Source organism: Danio rerio, chromosome 5 (genome assembly GCF_052040795.2).
Source record: "Danio rerio strain M-AB ecotype USA chromosome 5, GRCz13ab, whole genome shotgun sequence".
NCBI classification, from domain to species: Eukaryota; Metazoa; Chordata; class Actinopteri; order Cypriniformes; family Danionidae; genus Danio; species Danio rerio.
Genome location: NC_141025.1, coordinates 62,447,101 through 62,468,625, shown reverse-complemented (window position 1 = coordinate 62,468,625; position 21,525 = coordinate 62,447,101). Strand labels below are relative to the sequence as shown.

Below are 21,525 nucleotides of genomic sequence, written 5' to 3'. Positions count from 1 at the left end.
TTTCACATATTAACAAAACAAGCTTGGAAAGAGGAGACTCTCCGAACGATCCTCTTGCCCAGTTTAAATGGACTTCACCAACACAACGGCAAACTTCCACGTATCGACACCTGATTCACTGCAGTGACCGCACTTGTGTGCTCATAATGAAACCTGTTCGAAAGACAGCAGATAGAGGAGGAGAGAATAGAACTACAACAAAAATTAACAACACAAAGAAAAAATCATTGCTTCAAATAAAATAACTTTCTTTTGTATCATTGATTTAATAAATAGAAAATACACAGCAGTGATTTATTTCTTTTTTTATTTAGATTGGCCACTGTATCAAATAAACTCATAGAATTGTGTTTATTTGGTTCTTATAGAGTTGATAAGCAGATTTAGCAGACTAATGCGCGCAAGACAAATATAGTATATATATATATATATATATATATATATATATATATATATATATATATATATATATATATATATATATATTTATATATATATATATATTTATATATATATATATATGCAGTGATGTCTAACTTTGCTGTAGTTTTCAATTGACTGTGCAAATAGTATAAGGTGCTGTCTTGAGCATTTTCAGGAAGTGTCTCCAACATCTGATTTTTTTTTTTGCATGGAAAAAATGTCCGGAGCTAACTGTCATATTGAAAACAGGACAAAGCCATTTGACTATCGTGTTCATAAATAATGGTGTCAGGAATTTTCATTTTGATGATACTGACACTTAGATTGACATGAATACTTGCGTTTGAGGAATGAACTATCCATTTTGAGCATGTGACGCGCTTTTGCAGGTTATCAGCTAGGTTTTGCAGTTTGTACTAATTGTTTTGAAAAATGCATTAACTGTTGTGCAAAAATGCACTGGTGTTGTGAGAAACGCACCAAAGTGACTTTGAAAAACTGTAAAAGAGAAAAAAAATTTAAAAGGGGGCTAATAATTCTGACTTCAACTGTGTGTATTTATATATATATATATATATATATATATATATATATATATATATATATATATATATATATATATATATATATATATATATAATATATATAATATATATATAATGGTGCACTTTATACAGCATTGTCTATTTGGACAGCATAAACATGCTTTCCACTGGTACAAATTGCTACAGTTGCCATACATTATTTTCTGATGTTGAGACACAAAAGCACAATGGCTGAATTCTACACAGAGGGTCATTTTTTAAGTTACATGAAAGAATGAGAAATGGTTGAACCATAGCTGCCATAAGCTGTCAGATACGGCTGCGATATAAGTGAAATGTCATTGGCTCTAGTTCAAAATAAGGCATATTTTGATTGTTAAATGACCTGACATTAAGACATTTTTAAGTGTAGCTTAACTGGCCTAATGCTAGTTATTTTATTAGTGTTTGATACATTTTCTCTGACTTTTCATGGTGTTAATGTTGGTTCATGTTCTTCAGATTGGTCCAGTGTTTCCTCTCATTGTCTGTCTGGTGTGACTCAGACATGTCGCACACGCAGTATAGAAAAGGTGAGTTGTCATTTTAGTAAACTTCATCAGTGTGTTTGGAACTGTGGTAAGCATGTTTACTGTTTTATAGGAAGATGTCGCTTTCTTCTCCTATCCATTCAGCTTTGAGACCTTCTTCCATAAAGAGGATGAGTCTGATGGTGAGATGCCTCATAATGGCGATATCCAAAGATACTTTACATAAATTACATTTTAATCCTGAAGGTTAACATGTCAGTCCATTGTGATGTTGTGTGCAGGGTCATTACCACAGTGGCCAGTGCTGTATTTTAAAGTTCTCTCACTGGATTTCTGGCAGCGCTTTAGAACTGAGGGCTATGGCTATTTGGTCATCCCTTCAACATCAGGTAGGAGAGTGTTTTGTTTTGTTATGCTTTTTATCATTTTTTCCATATTGGCTCTGTAAACATTAGCCAGTATATTGGAGTTAAGTTCAAATTAATCTAGTAGGAGTCATAACCAAAGACAAAACAGGAACGATTGACATAATCAAAATTATTTTCACATAATTTACAGTGAATTTTATTCAGTACAGTTTTTTTCCTCAACACTAAGTTGGACAGATTTTTCTGAGAATTGTAATGTGCTATAACAATAATGTCCTAATTTGCAATTTGCATTTACAATTGTATGCAAAAGTTTGGGCACCCCTCTGTGGCTGCATAGTAATGTGCTCTTTCTTTATAAGAGAAGATCGGTTTCCATTTGGCTTCTAGAGAAAGCTACATGATGTCATGTTTTTCAGACAGAAATATGTAGTGTAGCAGTATTGAGACGCATGAAATTTAATTGAAACTGAAAAATAGACTATGCAAAAGTTAGGACACCCTCTCTTTTGTGCGAATTTTAAAACCTGAAGTCACTTAATGCTGATTGATTACAACACAAAATTGATTTGAGTGACAATCCTAATACAGATGCAGCCAATCATGAAAAAGGATATTTAAAATAGCTGATTGCTAGTTGTGCTTCTCCTTATTGGGAACTACAAAGAAGCAACATAGGAACCTCAAAAGAACTTCCTAATGACCTAAAAATTAAGACAATTCGACATGATTTAGGAGAAGTATGCAAAAAGCTATCAAAAAGTGTTAACGTCTCCACAGTCAGAAATATAGTAAGTAAATGGAAGGCCACAGGAACAGATCTTGTGAAGGAAAGATGGGGTAGGCCAAGAAAATTATCTCAAAGGCAAAGAATAGTTAGAACGGTCACAAACAAACCACAGATCACCTCCAAAGATTTCCAGGAATGTCTTACTGCTGCTAATGTCACTGTACATCGTTTCACGGTTCATCTCAGTCATTCACAGTCATATGAGGTATGCAAAGGCTCATCTAGACTGGCCTGAATCGTTTTGTATAAATATACAGTGGACAGATGCTACAATCATGGACGCTTGGCATGGTGGAAAAAAAAACACAGTATGCCAGGAGAAGAACCTGCTCCCTACGGTAAAATTGGTGGAGGGTCCATCATTCTGTGTGGATGTGTGGCAGGCACAGGTACTGGAAACCTTCTCGTTGAAGGTTGAAGTTGAAGGTGGCATGATTGCCACCCACTATCAGCAGATTTTTAAGAACAATGTTCAAGAATCAGTCAAGAAGCTAAAGTTACGGTAGGATTGGATGTTTCAGCAGGACAATAACCAGAAACACAGTTCCAGATCTACCAAGGAATTCATGCTCAGACGCGATGCAGTGTTCTATAATAGACTTCTCAGTTCCCAGACTTGAATATCATCGAAAATCTAGATTGATTTGAAAAAGGCTGTTCATGTTCGGCACCTATCAAACCTGGATGTTCTGGAGACATTTTACAAGGAAGAATGCCCCAAAATGCTTCCAGCAACACTTTAGGGACTTATCATTGGCTATAAGAAGCGTTTACAGGCTGTTTTTTCAGCCAAAGGTGGCTCTACAAAATATTAATTTCATTATTCTGTTGAAGTGCCCAAATTTTTTCATCTCTTTGTTTTTGTTATAATTTAAATTGCATTGCATTTGTTGATTAAATAAGTTTTATGTCAGATCTGAAATGTTGCTTTTATCCTAGAGTATAAAATCTATCCAAATTAAATGGCTAATGGGTTTTCCATGGAACTGTATCATTTATTCATTCAGTTTAATATTGTGGTTTATCAATTAATCATTACAAGGATGTGCTATTGTCACGTTTGGTTCCAGTTTTACAAATCTAAACTAAAGATCTAATTTGTAAAATAAAGAAAATGAATATCAGCTTGTTCAGTGGTGGCTTTATTGTGCTCTCAGGGCGTCATAGAATGACCTGCCGCACATGGAGAGCAGTCCAGCGTGGCACAGTGGCAGAACTGAGACGCTTCTTCATTGGTGGAGCTCCTGAACTCGAGGACATCAGTTACGTCAGAATACCTGGCACTTTTAAGGTCAATCATTATACATTTTCTGCTGTGAAATTTGTGTAATGGCATGTTTAGTAATTCAGTTAAACAATTGAATGTTCTAATCTACTGCCTTTAGGGAGAGAGATTGAGTCGCTTTGGCTTTCGCACTCAGACCACTGGAAGTGTGACCTTTACTCTTAATTGTATCCAGCATGCCAGGTCAGCCAACAGCATCAGCGAATCTTGCATGACTGTATTGTCTCTTTAAGATTGAATAAGAGCTTCTGGTACTATATTCAGGGCTTTTATTGATGCCAGCACACTGAAGAAGAGAAGACAGACTGTTCTGGATCAGTTGGGGGGCCACAGTCAGCAAGGCTCTGTCTATAATGTTTTGGGTAAGAAAGATCTAAATAACTTAAATTGGGGTCAATATTGCTTTCAAAGTTCCCACTAAATCAAAATTAACCATATGATTTTGTTAGCTCACATCTCTGCATGTCATTAAAAAAAAATTGCCCTTCTAATATTTGATTTGAAGTCTGTAAAAAAATTGTCAGATTACTTCTATTTTAGTAATTGAGTGTGGCTAACATATTTAACCCTGCTGCTCCAGTTGTCAGCTTTGACAACAAACAGAAATAGTAAGCAGGAGGAGTCTGTTGTAATAACTCTCCCCAAACCCTTTTCCCAATCTTTCTGAATAAAACACCTACTTTACTACATTCATTTAGCTCGCAGTAGAAAAAAAAGCCACACCCCTGTTACGTCATTTTTATATACTGTTTCTCTAGGGGTAACACTTTAGTATAACTATCCATTATAACTAGTTAACAGATCATTGTTAACTATTAGTTAATGGGTTATAAATGCCTTATTAAATAAAAGTTAATAGTTTGTTAATTGTTTATAACTGTGCCTTATAGATAGCCAATAGATATTTTACAAGCTGTTAGTTAACAAGTTATAAATGACTTGTTAAGTGTATTTTAATGATTTATAACTATACCTAATAAAATTGTATTAGATCATGAACAAGCTGTTAGTAAATCACTTACTAAAGACTTGTTAAGTATCAGTTAATAGTTTTTATTTGTTATTGGGTTGTTTTTCTTAAGTTGCAGCTCTTCTTCATTTATTAACTGTTAGTAAATGAGGAATAGTTGCAACTTTAGAATAACTTCCCAATAACATACCTAAGCTAATAACTAACACTTAACCAATATATTAACTCTCACTTTACAGATCAGTTGTTCATAATTTAACCATCTACAAATACCATTGACAGCAAATGGATGGAACAAGTTGAAGCTACAGAAATTTCATGTGATGTTTAAAATATAACATTTTTGTACCGTAACCTTGTTCCGCTCATAGGCTTTTCTGTGTGCTGTAATTTACCAAAGAAACTCCACAGATGAAATGTTGAACATTGTGTTTAATGTATAGAAACACACATACTGAGCCATCACATGGCATAACAACAGTATAGAACAGAATACAAACCCATAAGGTTTGGGCACTTTTTGTGCTAAACATGAAAACAAAATAAATAAATAAATATTTTATTAGAAAAGTTTGACAGAAGTTTCACTGTTGTTATTAGATGGTAAAGAATCTCAACAATTGATCTGAAGAGTGAGATTTATTATATTAGTTAAGTGTTAGTTATTAGCTTAAGTATGTTATTGGGACGTTATTCTAATGTTGCAACTATTCCTCATTTACTAACAGTTAATAAATAAAGAATAGCTGCAACTTTAGAATAATGTCTCAATAACATATACAAACTATTAACTGATACCTAACAAGTCTGTAGTAAGTGATTTACTAACAGCTTGTTCATGATCTATTACTATTTTATTAGGTATAGTTATAAATCATTAAAATACAGTTAACAAGTCATTTATAACTTTTTAGCTAACAGATTGTAAATTATCTATTGGCTATGTATAAGGCACAGTTATAAATAATTAACAAACTATTAACTTTTATTTAACGAGTCATTTATAACCCATTAACTAACAGTTTATTAATGGCCTATTAACTAGTTGTAATGGATAGTTATTATAAAGTGTTACCTGACTTTATATAAAATGAATTGTGTATCACCGCACTATTGCATCATGTTGCAAGTCTTGCATGTTTTTCATCCTATCTTGGCAACTGATGGTATCTTATAGGTTGTTGATTGACATACAAAAATTGTATGTTTGATTGCTAAAGAAAAAGAGTTTCACCTTAGACTAATTTCTTCAACGGGGCCACAGGGTGGCTTAAAGGTGCAGTAGGTGATCTACCTAAATGCTAACAGGTTAGTATTATATCTTCCAAACACAATCCCTCCCCTGCCATACAAAGCCACGCCTTCTGCAATTGTGAACTCGCACATTAAAGATGAAAGAGACCCACTAGATCATGTCATTCGCCAGTTAGAAAACTTTATAGTACTTTATAATACTACAATTCTGAATGAAAAACTGTATTATATCTAGCACATTTTCTGTTGTGTAGCAAGCAAATATTTCATATATGCAAGGATCGCTGGTCTTACTCACTCACACGCTTTGTCCTAAAGCGACTACTGTATGCTTAGTGGTTTGCCAGCGGCATTCAGGAATTACAATTATTACTAAACCATACGCACGCTATTTCAGACTGAATATTTAGAGTACAATGTTATTTCTATATAGGGGGCGCATGAATATAAAACCAACTTCACCTCAATAAAGCAGGATAGGTGGAATAGCTCTATTTACTAAAAAAATCTATATTATCGATGCTGTGTAATAATCACGTAAGCACTGAATATTTGACGCTAATTTACAACTAGTAGAGGAGTTAACTAGTGATGGTTAACCTGTAATACGGAAACACGTTGTGGATTAAAATTGGAAGTTGTTGGTACTCCCTGTCTGTCTTCTCATTTAAGTACTGCATGCCCATTGCAACAAATAAAACTAAACGCAGAACAAGACATGGTGTCAGAAGAAAAATTAAATTTTAAAATGGATTCAGCAGGAGTACCATCGCCGCACATGAACTGGGAATTGTCAAATTTACCCGACGCATGCAGGAAATTCAGACAGCATGCAGAGCTCATGTTCGCGTTTCCACTTTAAAAAAGGAGAGAAGACGAAAAGTGCAGTTATTTCACTTATACTTTGGATAGGAGAAAAAGGAAGAGATATACAGTATTCAACACCTGGGCGCTGACGGCAGATGAAGCAAAGGTACTGCAAACATGCTATTACAAGTATTAAGCATATGTGATGCCCAAAATGAACAAAATCATTGCCAGAGATAAATTTCATGAAAGGATACAAGGAGCAAATGAAAGTTTTGAGCTACTTGTAACTGAGCTAAGACTATTAGTGAAAGACTGTTCTTATGCAGACAGTGATGAAATGGTCAGAGATCGCATCGTGTTTGGCATTCACCCTCTTCGAGTGGGAGAGAAGCTTGTGAGCGTTGATACCGAGTTAACGCTGGACAAGGCCATGGACATAGCCAGATCGCACGAAGTTGCACAAGCTCAGCTCAAAATGTTCGCAAACAGCGCATACAATCCCCGCGATCATATGCTACACACTGTCAACACACAGAGAGGGTCACAGAAGAAAGCAAAGAAAGCTGAAGTGAAAGCTTCACATTGCAGCAGGAATCACGGCACAGCATCGCTGCAGAGGTTGCGATTGCTGTGGCAACCAGGCTCACAGTCCATCTGAGAAATACCCCGTTAAAGGTAAACAGTGTGGCAAATGTGGAAAATTTCGCCAAAGTATGTCGTTCTGCTTACAAAAGGAATATGTATGCAGTAAGCAAAGAGGTTTCAAGAAGAAGACCCACCTGCAGAGTTTTTTGTGGATTCAGTCTTACAAAAACCAGGTGACATCGAACAAGCATTTGTAGACAAAATACTGCACGTGTTAGGTCTAAACGCATGCCTGGACCTCTCAGTAAATGCACTTAAAGAGGACAAATGCATCATGGAGGAATATGCTGATGTATTCGATGGCATTGGATTATTCCCAGGGGAATGCACAATCCATCTGAAATCTGATGCAACTCCAGTTGTTTATCCTCCAAGAAGGGTACCTCTGGCCCTATGTGGCATAGTCTGAAAGAAGAGCTGCAAAATATGGAAAGACAACTGGTCATAATAAGGGTAACAGAGCCCACTGACTGCGTAAATGCACTTATAGTTGTGGAAAAAACCGAGAACCCGCAAACTTAGAATATGCTTAGCACCCGTGACAGAATATGCTTAGACCAAAGCGATCAAATGTCCTTTCTACCCTTTACTACCGATAGAAGACATCAAACCCAAATTAATGGGTGCAAAGTACTTCAGTGTTTTAAATGCCTTTTAAGGGTACTGAGCAATCAAACTGACAGAGTAGTCATCCGAGCTCACGACATTTAACAGTTCATTTGGAAGGTACCAATTTTGAGATCTCCCATTTGGCATCACTTCCGCACAGGATGAATTTCAACACTAAATTTAAGAGATGTAGGAACGTCTAAGAGGTGTCATTTCAATCATTGATGATATCCTGGTGTATGGACAAACCAAAAAATAGCTTGACTTCAACTTGCACGCAATGTTGCAAAGGTCTTGTGAGAAAGGTGTGAAACTCAACCCTGAGATCAACATTGTGAGTGCTCCTGAGGTTCGGGTACTTTGTGGTACTTTGGTCACTGCTTATCTGCTGAAGGAATCAAGCCAGACCCTGAAAAGGTATCAGCGATCAATAACATGGAGCCACCTAAGAGCAAAGCAGAGCTCGAAACAGTCCTGGGTAAATGATAAAGAACCTGTCCAAGTTTGCTCCCTGTTTATTGGACATTAATGCGCCACTTCATTAACTGCTTATACAGTCCAGCAAGTTCATATGGGATTCTCAGCATGATGATGCATTCAAAAAAATGAAAGACCTCATAACTAAGGAACCTGGACCGGTTCTTGCATAATATGACCCACAGAAAAACTACACCTTCAAGTGGGCGAATCAAGGTATGGCCTTGGAGCAGTCCTGCTTCAGGACAAAAAGCTGCTCAGCTATGCATGAAGGTCACTGACTGAATGTAAGGTGGGCTATGCTCAAATAGCTCTATGCGGTCCTATTCGGCTGCAAGCATTATACAGCCATTGTACACTGACCAGGAAAGGAGATTCCAGTGGCAGACACCCTCTAGAAAATCCATAGAGACAGAGCACGACAATCTCAGCAAAGAAATGGACTTGCAAGTTCACATGCTATATAAAAGCTTACCAGTCAGTGACACAAAACTGAAACAGATCCTTGCTGAGACTTAAGCAGGTCGCACACCAGAAGTGCCGCTCGGCGCCGCGACACGGCGCGCACATGCCAGTTTAAAGTAACACACACCAGACGCACACATTCACATGATATTTAACATGAAACTAATCAGATGGCTCTCTGTGGCGCAGCTGAAATATGAACTGCTTCCTGAGTCATGGCTGGGTGCCGGCGACTTGCCGCGCCGGTGTGTGTACCCTGATAGAAACCTATGTTTAGAATTCTAAAATGCATGGCGCTGCTTGGCATTGGGCGTCGCCAAGCGGCGCTTTTGGTGTGCGACCTGCTTAAATCAGACAACCAGTTCATTTGGCTGAAGCAAGTGATTCTGAATGGATGGCCTGAAGAGAGGAAGAAATGCCCGGCAGGCATCAGTGATTTCTGGAAGTTCCGAGACGAACTCTCATTGACTAATGCAATCATTCTCAAAGTTGAGAAAATAGTCATACCCACCTCACCCAGAAAAGAAATGCTCACACCCATTCATGTTGGTCACATGGGTGTAGAAAACTCAAAACAAAGAGCACGAGATATGTTATTCTGGCCAGGAATGTGTAAGCAAATAGAACACATTGTCGAAACATGCGATACTTGCCTGGAGCAACGTCGTTCGAACACTACAGACCTCATGATTTCTCACAAAATATCAATCAGACCATAGCAAGTAGCTTCAGATATTTTCACCTGGAATCATGAAGAATACATGATTACAGGAGACTACTATAGCCGGTTCTTTGAAGTCGACAAACTCACCAACACAAAGGCCGCCACTGTAATCAGCAAACTGTAAGTGATTTTTGCGAGACATGGTATGGCACAGAAATTTGTCTCCGACAATGGTCCACAATATCGAGGCAAGGAGTTCGAAGACTTTGCAAAGACATGGGGTTTCACACATACCACCACTAGCCCCTATTACTCCAAGAGCATTGGTTTGGCTGAGAAGACTGTGCAGATCAAAAAAATCAATATTGACAAAAGCCAAGATGGACAGGAAAGATCTCTATCTCCGTTTGTTAGAGTATAGAAAAACACCTGTTGACAGCTTTACGTCACCTGCCCAGCTCCTTATGAGTCACAGACTGTGATCCATACTGCCAACCACAAACAAGCAGCTCCTACCTGTAATTGTCAAAGTCACAGAGGCTTGCTGTGAAAGGGCAAAGCAGCATCAGCATCAGAAAAAGTATTATGATCGTTCAGCCCATCCACTGTCACAGCTTCGCATTGGACAACCTGTTCGCATATAGAAACATGGGCTCAGTAAGCCTGCTGTTGTTGTTCATCCTGACAGCACAGAAAGATTCTATCATGTTCGCACTTCAGATGGTCAGGTGTATCATAGAAACCGACGCCACCTTCTCAGTACAAAAGAGGATGCTGTGGAGTCTTGCGGTTCTGCAAACATTGAGGAAAACCAAAACAGCAATGCATGGCCAATGTTTCAAGTACATGCTGAAATACCAGCACAGCAATTCTGTTTTATCCAGCACCCTCTATGTTTATGCTAAAGTAATGTTTAATAATTTAGATAAACACTTCAGTGATGTAATATTCACGTAAGCACTGTATATTTGCGACACTAATCTACGACTAATAAAGGAGTTTACTAGTGATGGTTAACTTGTAATACGGCAACACGTCGGACAAAACTTGAAGTTGTTGGTACTCCCTGTCCATCTCCTTATTTAAGTACTGCTCAGCCAGTGCAATAAATAAAACTTAATGCTAAACCAGGCAAATCCTGTAAAAGTTCCTTTATGAAACTAAAAATAGTCACATCAATCTTTTGCCGGAAATTTTCAATGGCTGAACAACAATTCTGTGCATAGAACCCATTAATAAAACAACAAAATCTACATAAGCTTTGCGTGATTAAAATACTTTAAAAACAACATTTTCTGTCTAAAAGAAATACTTCAGCCATGGTGTCATCCTCCAGCGTGCAAAAGTTACTTCAATATTAATTCAGAATTTTAAAAACTTTTGATTCAGCATTTGTTTTTACCACTGTCACTCGTATCCACATGGCCATGGCACATGTGTACATGCATTGGCGGATCTGCGTGAACAGAGGTGCGCAATTGTACAAATCTATATTTGTTGACGGATTTGTTGACAGTTTGGGCTACTTATCAGAATTATGGGAATTGTCGGCCCGACAAATTTTAATTGTACGAAAATTTTTTAGTCTTATGCCTTACCCAGAATATACAAATGCATATAAATACAATTAGTTCAATAGGGTATATGCCGAGCTAGTGCAGTTCCCATGCTGATACACTTCCGGTGACCTGTTATTGTGAACTTTTTACCATTTTACACGGTTCCTTATGCAGCATTAATGTTGCAATGTCATTAAAATACATTCAGTTAAATAAACTTTAGCATTTATTTAGTTGCTCAAGCGTAAAACAAGACAAAAAGCTGTTCACTCGCACGCGCCCGTCAGAATCTGCAGGCTAACGCAGAAGCTCCATTGAATATACTGGGGTAAAATAAATGCTCATATTATAAATATATGGCGGGGGAAAATGTAATTTAATGCAATGCTTCTTGTACAATCTGAGACCCACTTTAAATCGGATATCACTCAGCTAGTGGAGATCGCTGATTTTAAAGAAAACAGACCTTAAACGCACCGGATTTTGCATTGGCATTGAATTCGCCGGAAGCGCTTAACCCAGGTTACTGGCAAATAAAAGTCCTACTAGCATGCTTCGGCATATACCCCATTACTTTAATCCTTAATATTGGACTGTGAAGACTTTCCACCAGCACAACAAAAATGTTTCTTTAGACAATCACATACTGCACCTTTAAATATTTTATTTTATGTAATAAAAATGGTTTAAAATATGAAAAGCATCATTGGTTAAGACAAGGTAAACCAGTGTATATCAGGTTAAACTATTTATAAAAACAGTTCTTAAAAACACTGGGTATATAAGGTGTCATGAAAATGTGAAAAAAAAAATAATATAAACATTATATATAATCTCTTAAATATGTAATGCATAATCTAATCTAATATATATATATATATATATATATATATATATATATATATATATATATATATATATATATATATATATATATTTATATATATATATATATATATATAAATACCGTCATACCGCAATAGTAATTTTTTTCAATATTACCGTAGGCGAATGACTCAATTAAACTTTATTTCTGAGAAATGTTTGTTATATATATATATATATATATATATATATATATATATATATATATATATATATATATATATATATATATATATATATATATGAATAAAATATATTTTCCTACTTATGTAAAGCTAAAACATTTTATATTCAGAAAACACATGGCTGATTAATTACGAATACATTTATGTGTACACCATTATAGCATTTTTTATTTTAATTTCATTTTAACACCTTTTTTAGTTCTTTGAAAACCTAAATCTATTAGTAGTTATAAAAATGTATTATTACTATTTAACGATATAATATAATATAATATAATATAATATAATATAATATAATAATAACATCACTTCTTTTTTTTCAAAGTTCAGCTCTCTTTCAGACTAAACTGTTTCAGGAATTTCAATACAAAAGGAAAAAAAAAGTTTTTGTTTTGTTTTTGTTACATTAATATTGGATTATTATCCCTTTACAGCCATATCCTGTACAGTTTTGTTGTCTGAGTGGCAGTCGTTTTGAACTAAAATGGTCCTATGGTCCACTCCACTGGACATGCTGTAAAATTAAAAATTAAAACAAAATGTAAACACTCTAAATTGGAGAATTTTTTTAACCCAAAGGATCTAGGAAACCACAGAAAAAAAAAGAAAAAGAAAAAAAATTCGGGTCTCAGAAGGATATAATATAATATAATATAATATAATATAATATAATATAATATAATATAATATAATATAATATTACAACAGTACAGAATAGCAACATGTTTCTAAAAATCTGCTGTTTGTTTGTGATTTTTCAGAAGCGTTTCAGAGGGCCCATAAGCGCATGCAGGAGGCCAGAGAGACTTTACCCAGAGACCTCATCAACACGTCTGCACTATTAAACTCAGAGTCTTCTGCTTAGGAACATCAAAACTGATAAAACATATGTAATAATGCTGGTCATGGTATTTGTTTATATGTATAATACTTTTTTGTTGATTTTTTTTTAGTTAAGCTCTGAGAAAAGAAACTAGAAATTAGTAAAGCTCCCATGTTAGTGAAGACCTAATAAAGACTTAATAAACTTAATAAAGACATGGCTATTGAATTATCCTAAACTGCTTAGTTAAAAGTGTTTTCTAAGTACATGTACCATGTTGATAAGTGAAGTTTATTCATAAACTAATTTCGAGAGGAGCACGTGATTATGATTGAACACGGCTGGTTCTGCATTAGCATGCTTGATCTACCAATCAGGCCATTCCTAACCACTATAAAGAGCCAGTGTTTTTCCACTACAGTCATCTTCGATTTGAAGAATACCCCCTTCCACCCCAACCTTTTCACCTTTCCCTCCATAGGGCAGCACGGTGGCCCAGTGACTAGCACTGTCGCCTCACAGCAAGAACATCACCGGTTCTAGTTCCTTAACAGGCCGTTGGTCGTTTCTGTGTGTAGTTTGCATGTTCTTTCCGTGCTTGCGTGGGTTTTCCCCGGGTTTTCTCCAGCTTCCTTCCACATTCCAAAAACATGCACAACAAGTAAATTGATAAATCTAAATTTTCAATACAGGTAATCTAATAATGCAGCATATCTTTTAATAGCATTCAATTTTTAGTCTTTAGCTATTATCAAGGGGGAGTTGTCGAGATCTACCTGAGCTCGAGGCTCCCCTCTCTTCCTCCAAACGGGAGGGAGCCCAGGGCTCAAGAACCTTCGAGCTCAGGGCTCTCTCCCGGGACAGCATGCCAAACTTGCTTATAATCAATCATCAGCTAAGTGTGAACTCTTGAATGATTTATTATGGGGTTTTTTTTTAACTGTAATGTGCACTTATGCTGTTACGTTCATTCATTCAGAAAGGCTCCCAAAGCATGCGTCTGTGACTGAAATGCGACCTCCGGTGGACTGTAGCAGACTCTGAAATGAGATGCGTATTCAGAGTTTCACATGATACAGTTATTAATTAGCAAATAATATAAATATTAGGAAAGTAAACATTAGGTGAGCAGGTTATATTGTAACCCTGTGTCCTGACAACATGCTACATGACATGATTCACAGTGATAAACAATTTGGCTGTTTGCACCAGACAAAACACGACAAAAATTAAATACAGCCATTAAGAAGCACAGCATATGCATAAAATGGTAAGGTTTATACCCTAATTAATACATATTAAACCTTTTTACCATTATTAAATGTACATGCTGAATCACTGATGTGTTTTATTTCGAGTCCCAGTTCTGAAATTCAAATTCAATCTGCTGCTGCTTTCAGTAAATGACAATACATGTCATGTAAAACTGCATTCAAACTTAAATTATTAGCATCTAACGTTGAATAAAGCACATGAGGTGTACCTGAAGTGGTCATTGTCAGTTTCTTGTTGTTCAGCTAAAAGAAATAGAAGACTTTTCTAATATATCAGTTCGAGGTGTTGGTTAGAACAAAAACTCCTTTTAGTAAATGGAGAACATTGCTTCCATCACGTGCCGTTACTTTTATTTAGAATATGGTTTTAATCAGCCTTTAGGCTTGATCGTCAGACTTGCACCTGTTGGTCCTCAATCTGGCAACCAACACTTGCGTTTGTTTTGATCCAGGAATGTAATACCTATTTCAACCACCGAGTGTCAAACTTACATACTGCACCTTCAAAAATGGAGAGGAGAAACATTTAGATAATGTTCATAGATAATGTGATAAACTACTGTGGTTGGGCACTTGTTCTGTGGGGAAAACAAACATCGTTTATTTGATGCATATTCATTTATATTGCTGAAGGGATAGTTCACCTAAACATGCTAATTTCCTCACCATTTAATTACACTTGTAATGTTTCTGTTAAAAATCTTGGAAACCATCAGCCGTTTATCCAAAGTAGAAGCAAAACCTACTAAATGAAACAAATATCTTTTTGGAACAGGTTTGGAAAAATTGAGGGTGAGTAAATAATGCCAGAGTTTTCATTTTGGATGGACTATCTCTTTAACTGTACAAGTGGGTCTGCTCTATGCACATGAATGAACAGCAGATGGCACCATCTTATATATAAACACATCATAGATGCAGAAGGCCATTTTTTGATTCACTGCTAATTTTTTTTAAAGTTACTTTGTAGTTGTCTTCAATTCTTGCTGAAAGTATTGTATATCAAAAGGCACGCATGATCCCGTGGCCTTCATTAAATTTGGATGGATAAGTGAGAACATAATGTCAGCTATCAGCAGTGGAATTAAAACAGAGCTCACTGTCTCTCAGACCACCTGTCCATGTGTAAAGTGAAGCGACGTGTGCAGACTCTTTGGGTGACATGCTACTGTAAAGTGTTCTCCATTTTCATTCTTAAAAATAAAGGTTCTCAAGTGGGTCTTTTTAGGGTGTAGGATTTCATGAAGTGTTTTTAAAATCCATTCAACCAACCTATCCAAAAAAGTTCTTTGTAATGAAAAGATTTAGACTCTAAAGATTCTTCTCAGGGCGGTTCATTCCGCTGTGGCGACTCCGGATTAATAAAGTGACTAAGCCGAAATGAACGAATTAATGAGATTCTTCTCTGTAAAACAGGGGTACTTTATTCATCAAAAAAATGTAAGAGTTATTATTAGAGTAGTGCAGCGTAGAGGAAGTCAGAATTGTTCTTGACCCCTGCAGCACCTGCTTTTGTCAAAATGCATCCTGCCCATGACCTCACATCACTAGAGACACAAGGTCAGAGACAGTGTTACACTAATGGAAACATACATAGTAAACCTTATTCAAAGGTGTTGTATGTACGTTTTTGACTTTTCTAAAGCATAAAAATACCCAGCCTGATTTCACAAGGAAACGTAAGTATTTTACATTTTGTCAGTGTAGTGGCAGAGTTTAGTTGTACGAAAATGTTCAATTTTAAAAAGGAGGCATGGCACCTAATCTAACCCCACCCCTAACCCCAACCGTCATTGGGTGATGAGGAAATTTTACTAAATTGTACGTATTAGATTGTATAATTTTAAACGAATTTATACAAATTGAAATTGCATAAAAATACCATAATATGTTTGTAGATATTTAGGAATCATACTAAGTAAACATGATTGCTTATCTGAAAAACAATAGCAAATGCGCTATGGCGCAACGCAACTGACTCTTAAAGGGAATGGGAGATAAGACTCTGATTGGTTTATTCTCAAAACACACCTATAACTCATTAAAAAAATAAGCTCAACCCTTTTAGACCATGTACTGCGGCACAAAGCAGATTTTTCCGTCCTTAAATCAGCAAAAGTGGATTCCGACGCGCCCTAATTGCTTTTGCGCTCTGCGCTTTGCACTTTGCGCATGGATCAACAAAATAGAGCCCATAGGTTCAGAGATCCACATGAGGTGGTTATTAATTAGCAAATAATATAAATGTTACAAACGTAAACATTAGGTGAGCAGGTTACATGGTAACCCTGTGTCATAACAACTCTATGTGATGAGATTTGCAGTGATGAGGAATTTGGATGTTTGCACCAGACGAAACACAACAGGTATTTAAATACAGCCAATTATAAGCACAGCATATGAACTCAGTCACAAAATGGTAAGGTTTATAATCTAATTACTGCATATTAAACCTTTAGCAATATTAAATGTACATGTTGAATCACCGTGTGTTGGTTTGCATTATTTCAGAGTTCTAAAGTTTAATTTCAAACGGTTTATTTTATTTTCAAGATCTGAGGGGAGATCTGCTGCTGCTTTCAGTATGGCAATAAATGTCATGTACAATAAATGTCATGTCAGGTGATCATTGTAATAGTTTCCTGATTTTCAGCTGCAAGAAACAGAAGCTGTTTATATTTCTGAATATATTTCTAAAATATAAATTTCAAGTGTTGTTAAGAACAAAAACTCTTTTTAATATGGAGAATATTCTTGTGCCGTTGCTTTTATTTAGAACAGGATTTAAATCAGTCTTTAGGCTTGATAGTCAGACTCGCTCCTGTTGGTCATCAATCTGGTAACCTGCGATTGTGTTTCTTTTAATCCAGGAATGTAATAGGGGAGAGCGGGGCACAAAGCAACACTGTTTGGTTTTGGTCAAATAATTAACAAAGTAATGAGGTAAGACAAACCATATTATTTTACCAGCAACACACAAGCCTCCCCTACAAATGAGCACTGGAATTATGATCGCCGGACTTATGGCTTCTGTGCAGTATTGCTAAAAGTGCCAGGAGTAAAAATGATACTATTTACCCCACCTGTGGGGCAAGTTGTAACAGACAGAGGGTTGGTTGTGACATGCTAACAAAGGCAGATTTCACACAGTAAATTTAATTTCTGTTTAATTTAAATAGTAGCTTTATTTCCTCAGTAGCTGGCTCATTTCTTTTTTATTCTACATAGCACAGTATTTCTATTTATTTATTTGTTTATTGGATAAACACATTTGAATCTATTTGCTTAATTATGCATTTATCCATTATTATACAATGCATTCATTTGCATTATTAGCAATAAAAAATATATATATATATTCGAACAATATTTACTATTAAAAAAAACTTTTTATTCAAAAAGTTACCAGCATTAAACTCAAAATTCTAAAATTAATTTTGTTTGTTTACTGGTGTCCAACAGTGTGTGGCTTAATTGTAACTAACCCCTAACTAACTTTTACAACTAACCCCGCTGTGTTGTGTTTTCCTCAAAGCTGGCTAGCAGTCACTGTGTTTTTTACATTTATCATAATGATTTAATCTTTTAGCCTAGAAATTGGTAATCACAACAATATACGATTTTACTGACATACGTTTACAGATTTATTTTATATAAAAAACAGAGTATAACAAAAATGTTTTTATTCTGCAAAAATGTTTTTTCCTGTGTTTCTCATCCAAATTTTGCCTAACTTTTTCAATAATTGTCAGGAAGACGTTTGCCGAATGTGTATTACCTCGGAGGCATGCCCTAGTTAACCCTGAGCAAATACCTTAAAACTCTACATTTACATTTAATCCCGCGTTACCTTGTGCTACCTACCTACTCCTACCTAGTTCAACCACTGGGTATCAAACGTACACACTGCACCATTAAAGCACAGGATATAAATTAAGATTGTAAAACTACACATTCAAAAGAACATTTTTGTCACAGTTTATTAATGTGGTTTATTTCAATAAACTGATTTCTTAATAATAGAACTTTACGCTCAAAAATTTTATTTTTCTGCTTGTTCAAGCAAACTCATTTAAAATGAGTTGAAACAACACAAATCTTAAGGTTTCTTTAGGAAACAACCTAATTGTTTTATGTTGTTATCCACCTATACTTGTAAAAATGAGTGTGTTAACTTCATTAATTTGGTGTTGTGACAACAGGTTGGAATTGTGTGGAACCCAGCATTTTTGTCGCTAAATCATTAATTCAGTCAATTTTTCAAGAGCAGCTGAATCATTAAAATTTGAAAGATTCATTTTTTTTTTTCTGAAGAACACAACAAACTCTACATTTACCAACATTTGTGTTTCTTGTGTCGAACATGTGTTCCTTAACATAAAAAGTCATACAATGGAACCACATTAGAGTAATACATTTATGGCAAATGTTTCACTGAAGATAAACCATGCTTTAAAGGCATAGTTAACCCCAAAACCCCTGTTTCAAGAGTTCACACTTAGCTGATTATTGTTTATAAAGCTTGTTTGGCATGCTGTCCTGGGAGAGAGCCCTAAGCTCATAAGATCCTCGACCCCGGGGCTTCCTCCCATTCGCAAGGCGAGAGGGGAGTTTGATCTCAGGTAGATCTCGAGAACTCCCCTGCTGTAGTAGCTAATGAACAGATAGTGATTGCTCTTAAGAGATAACCATTTACTAGGAGCATGTCTATGATGCCGGTTTGGATTAGTCAATTAACTTAAGTTGCATGGTTTTTGACGGTGGGAGGAAACCGGAGAACCCGGGGGAAAGCCACGTGAGCATGGGGAGAACGTGTAGAAATGTCAGCTGGCTTGGTAAGGACTAGAACCAGTGACGTTCTTGCTGTGAGGCAACAGTGCTAACCACTGGGCCACCGTGCTACCCTTCTAGAAAAGGAGGAGAAGTGGGGGTGGAAGGGGGGATTCTTCAAAACGAATATGGCTGTCATATGGAACTTGGGGTACTTATAGTGGCTTAGAAATCGTGTAATTGGTGAATAATAAATTGAATAATGCGGGGCCAGCTGCAAGCAATCATAAGCATGTGATCCTCTCGCAATTAGTTTATATATAAACTTCATTTAAGTTTCTTTCTTCTGTTGAACACAAAAAAATATATTTTGATGATAGCTGGAAACACGTAACCATTGACTTCCATTGTATTTTTTAATATCTTAATATCTTTAATATCATCCTGTTTGATTCTAAGATGAAATATGTTATGACTGAGAAGAACGTGTTTTAAAATATTTTCTTTTTGCAGCTAAATAAGAAAAAAAATGTTGTACAAGGACATAGGGGTCTTCTAAAGCTGCTATGCATTGTTCATTTGCTGCTAATGAAATCGTAGCAGACACTGCACCCAGTACATGGCAGATGAGTTGCTGATGGACTCTTTATATAGTGCTGCAGAGTCTGTCATCTCAGGTTACCAATAATGAGCCATTACCCAATACACGAAAATAACAGCTTAGTGCAAGTAGTGAAGTAAATGCTTTTATAAAATTGGAATGAGAAACTTTGGCCCCAGTCATTGTAAGTGCACACAATATCCGTATAGGCATAATTAATTTTTAAAATAAAATATGAACAGATGTGCAACTTTTAATCAATGTTATGCTGGGGGCAACACGGTGTGTCAAATGGCATTTTCATGTGGAGTTTGCTTGTTCTCCCTGTGTTTGCGTGGGTTTCCTTTGGGTGCTCCAGTTTCCCCTATAATATAAAGACATGCACTATAAGTGAATTTAATCAACTAAATTGGCTTTAGTGTATGTGTATGGGTGTTTCTAGTACTGGGTTGCTGCTGGAGGGGAATCGACTGTGTAAAACATTTGCTGGAATAGTTGGCGGTTCATTTGGCTGTGGCAACCCCTGATGAATAAAGGGAATAGGCTGAAGGAAAATGAATGATATTTTGCCACAATGTTGTCAAGTTTGAACTTTTGAATTTTTCTTCGCAGCATTGTTTTACTTAATGTAATGTTTTGCCAAATGCCAATTAATATATAATTAATTATAATTTCATATAGTTTCAGGAATTTAACTGGAAGTTTGCTGCAACACAATAATAATGGGACTAATTTGTTACTTTGTTTTTGACAGACATATTTAATGCACTTTGTCAATTTTGTACTAAATGTCATACCAATAAAGCTACTTGAACTTAAACTTGATCCAAGCGTACAATAAATAGACCGATTTCTCTCTACTACCCTATCTTCGTTTTGGAAGAATCCCCGCTCCACTCAATCTCCTCTTTTTTCCAATAGTATCTGGATGCAGCCTATATGATGCAAGCTGAGATTGCGTCACTAGATATGATATGGGCAATGTCAGACACAATGCACTCAAATGGAGCTAGTAATTTCTTGTTACATTTTTAAATGTGTATTTGCCCACAGAGCGATCTCAAAGTAAACAATGCTGAAGCTCTAACTCAAACTTGTAAAACTGATTCAAGAACAAGTAAAAAGTGTGAATGCTTGTTCAGTGATTTGGTATGTTTTGTGATCTGTTTTTAGTTAACCTGTTTGATTTATCAGTTGACAGAGAAGGCCTTGGATTTGATTAGTAGAACTCGTGACTGCAGTGTCATCGAGAGAGATCAAAACACCTAACCTAACTGAGCACTGCTCCCCCAAGTGTGTTTTCAAAACTCACATCCCACATTTCACCTTAATGGCTTTCACTTTATATCTTAAATGTATAACACCAACTCACTCTAATGCAGAGTTCACCATTGCACGAATATATATTGCTGACAAAACCTGAACAATGAAAAGAACACCTTGACGCTGGTAACATTATCAGTGGTTATCAGCTGATAGATATGGGCCAGTAGGGGTCTTCTGCGCCTACTGGTAGGCTCAAAACGTTGTTATCACCCATACACTTAATCACCTATCCTTCCATTAATCAGCTACAGATCACATATGGCTGCG

The 21,525-nt window shown here is 36.1% G+C and overlaps 1 protein-coding gene across 1 annotated transcript in view; it reads left to right on the top strand.

The window, feature by feature from the left end:
• mks1 (MKS transition zone complex subunit 1) overlaps nucleotides 1-13,525 on the top strand; it is a 28,379-nt gene extending 14,854 nt beyond the window's left edge. Inside the window, exons 12-18 of the mRNA NM_001077373.2 lie at nucleotides 1,470-1,540; nucleotides 1,611-1,680; nucleotides 1,780-1,887; nucleotides 3,814-3,947; nucleotides 4,042-4,124; nucleotides 4,206-4,303; nucleotides 13,226-13,525. Of these exons, the coding sequence (NP_001070841.2) occupies nucleotides 1,470-1,540; nucleotides 1,611-1,680; nucleotides 1,780-1,887; nucleotides 3,814-3,947; nucleotides 4,042-4,124; nucleotides 4,206-4,303; nucleotides 13,226-13,329 (668 nt within the window). The 3' untranslated portion in view covers nucleotides 13,330-13,525. The remainder of the gene's footprint in view (nucleotides 1-1,469; nucleotides 1,541-1,610; nucleotides 1,681-1,779; nucleotides 1,888-3,813; nucleotides 3,948-4,041; nucleotides 4,125-4,205; nucleotides 4,304-13,225) is intronic.
• The last annotated feature ends 8,000 nt before the right edge of the window (nucleotides 13,526-21,525 follow it).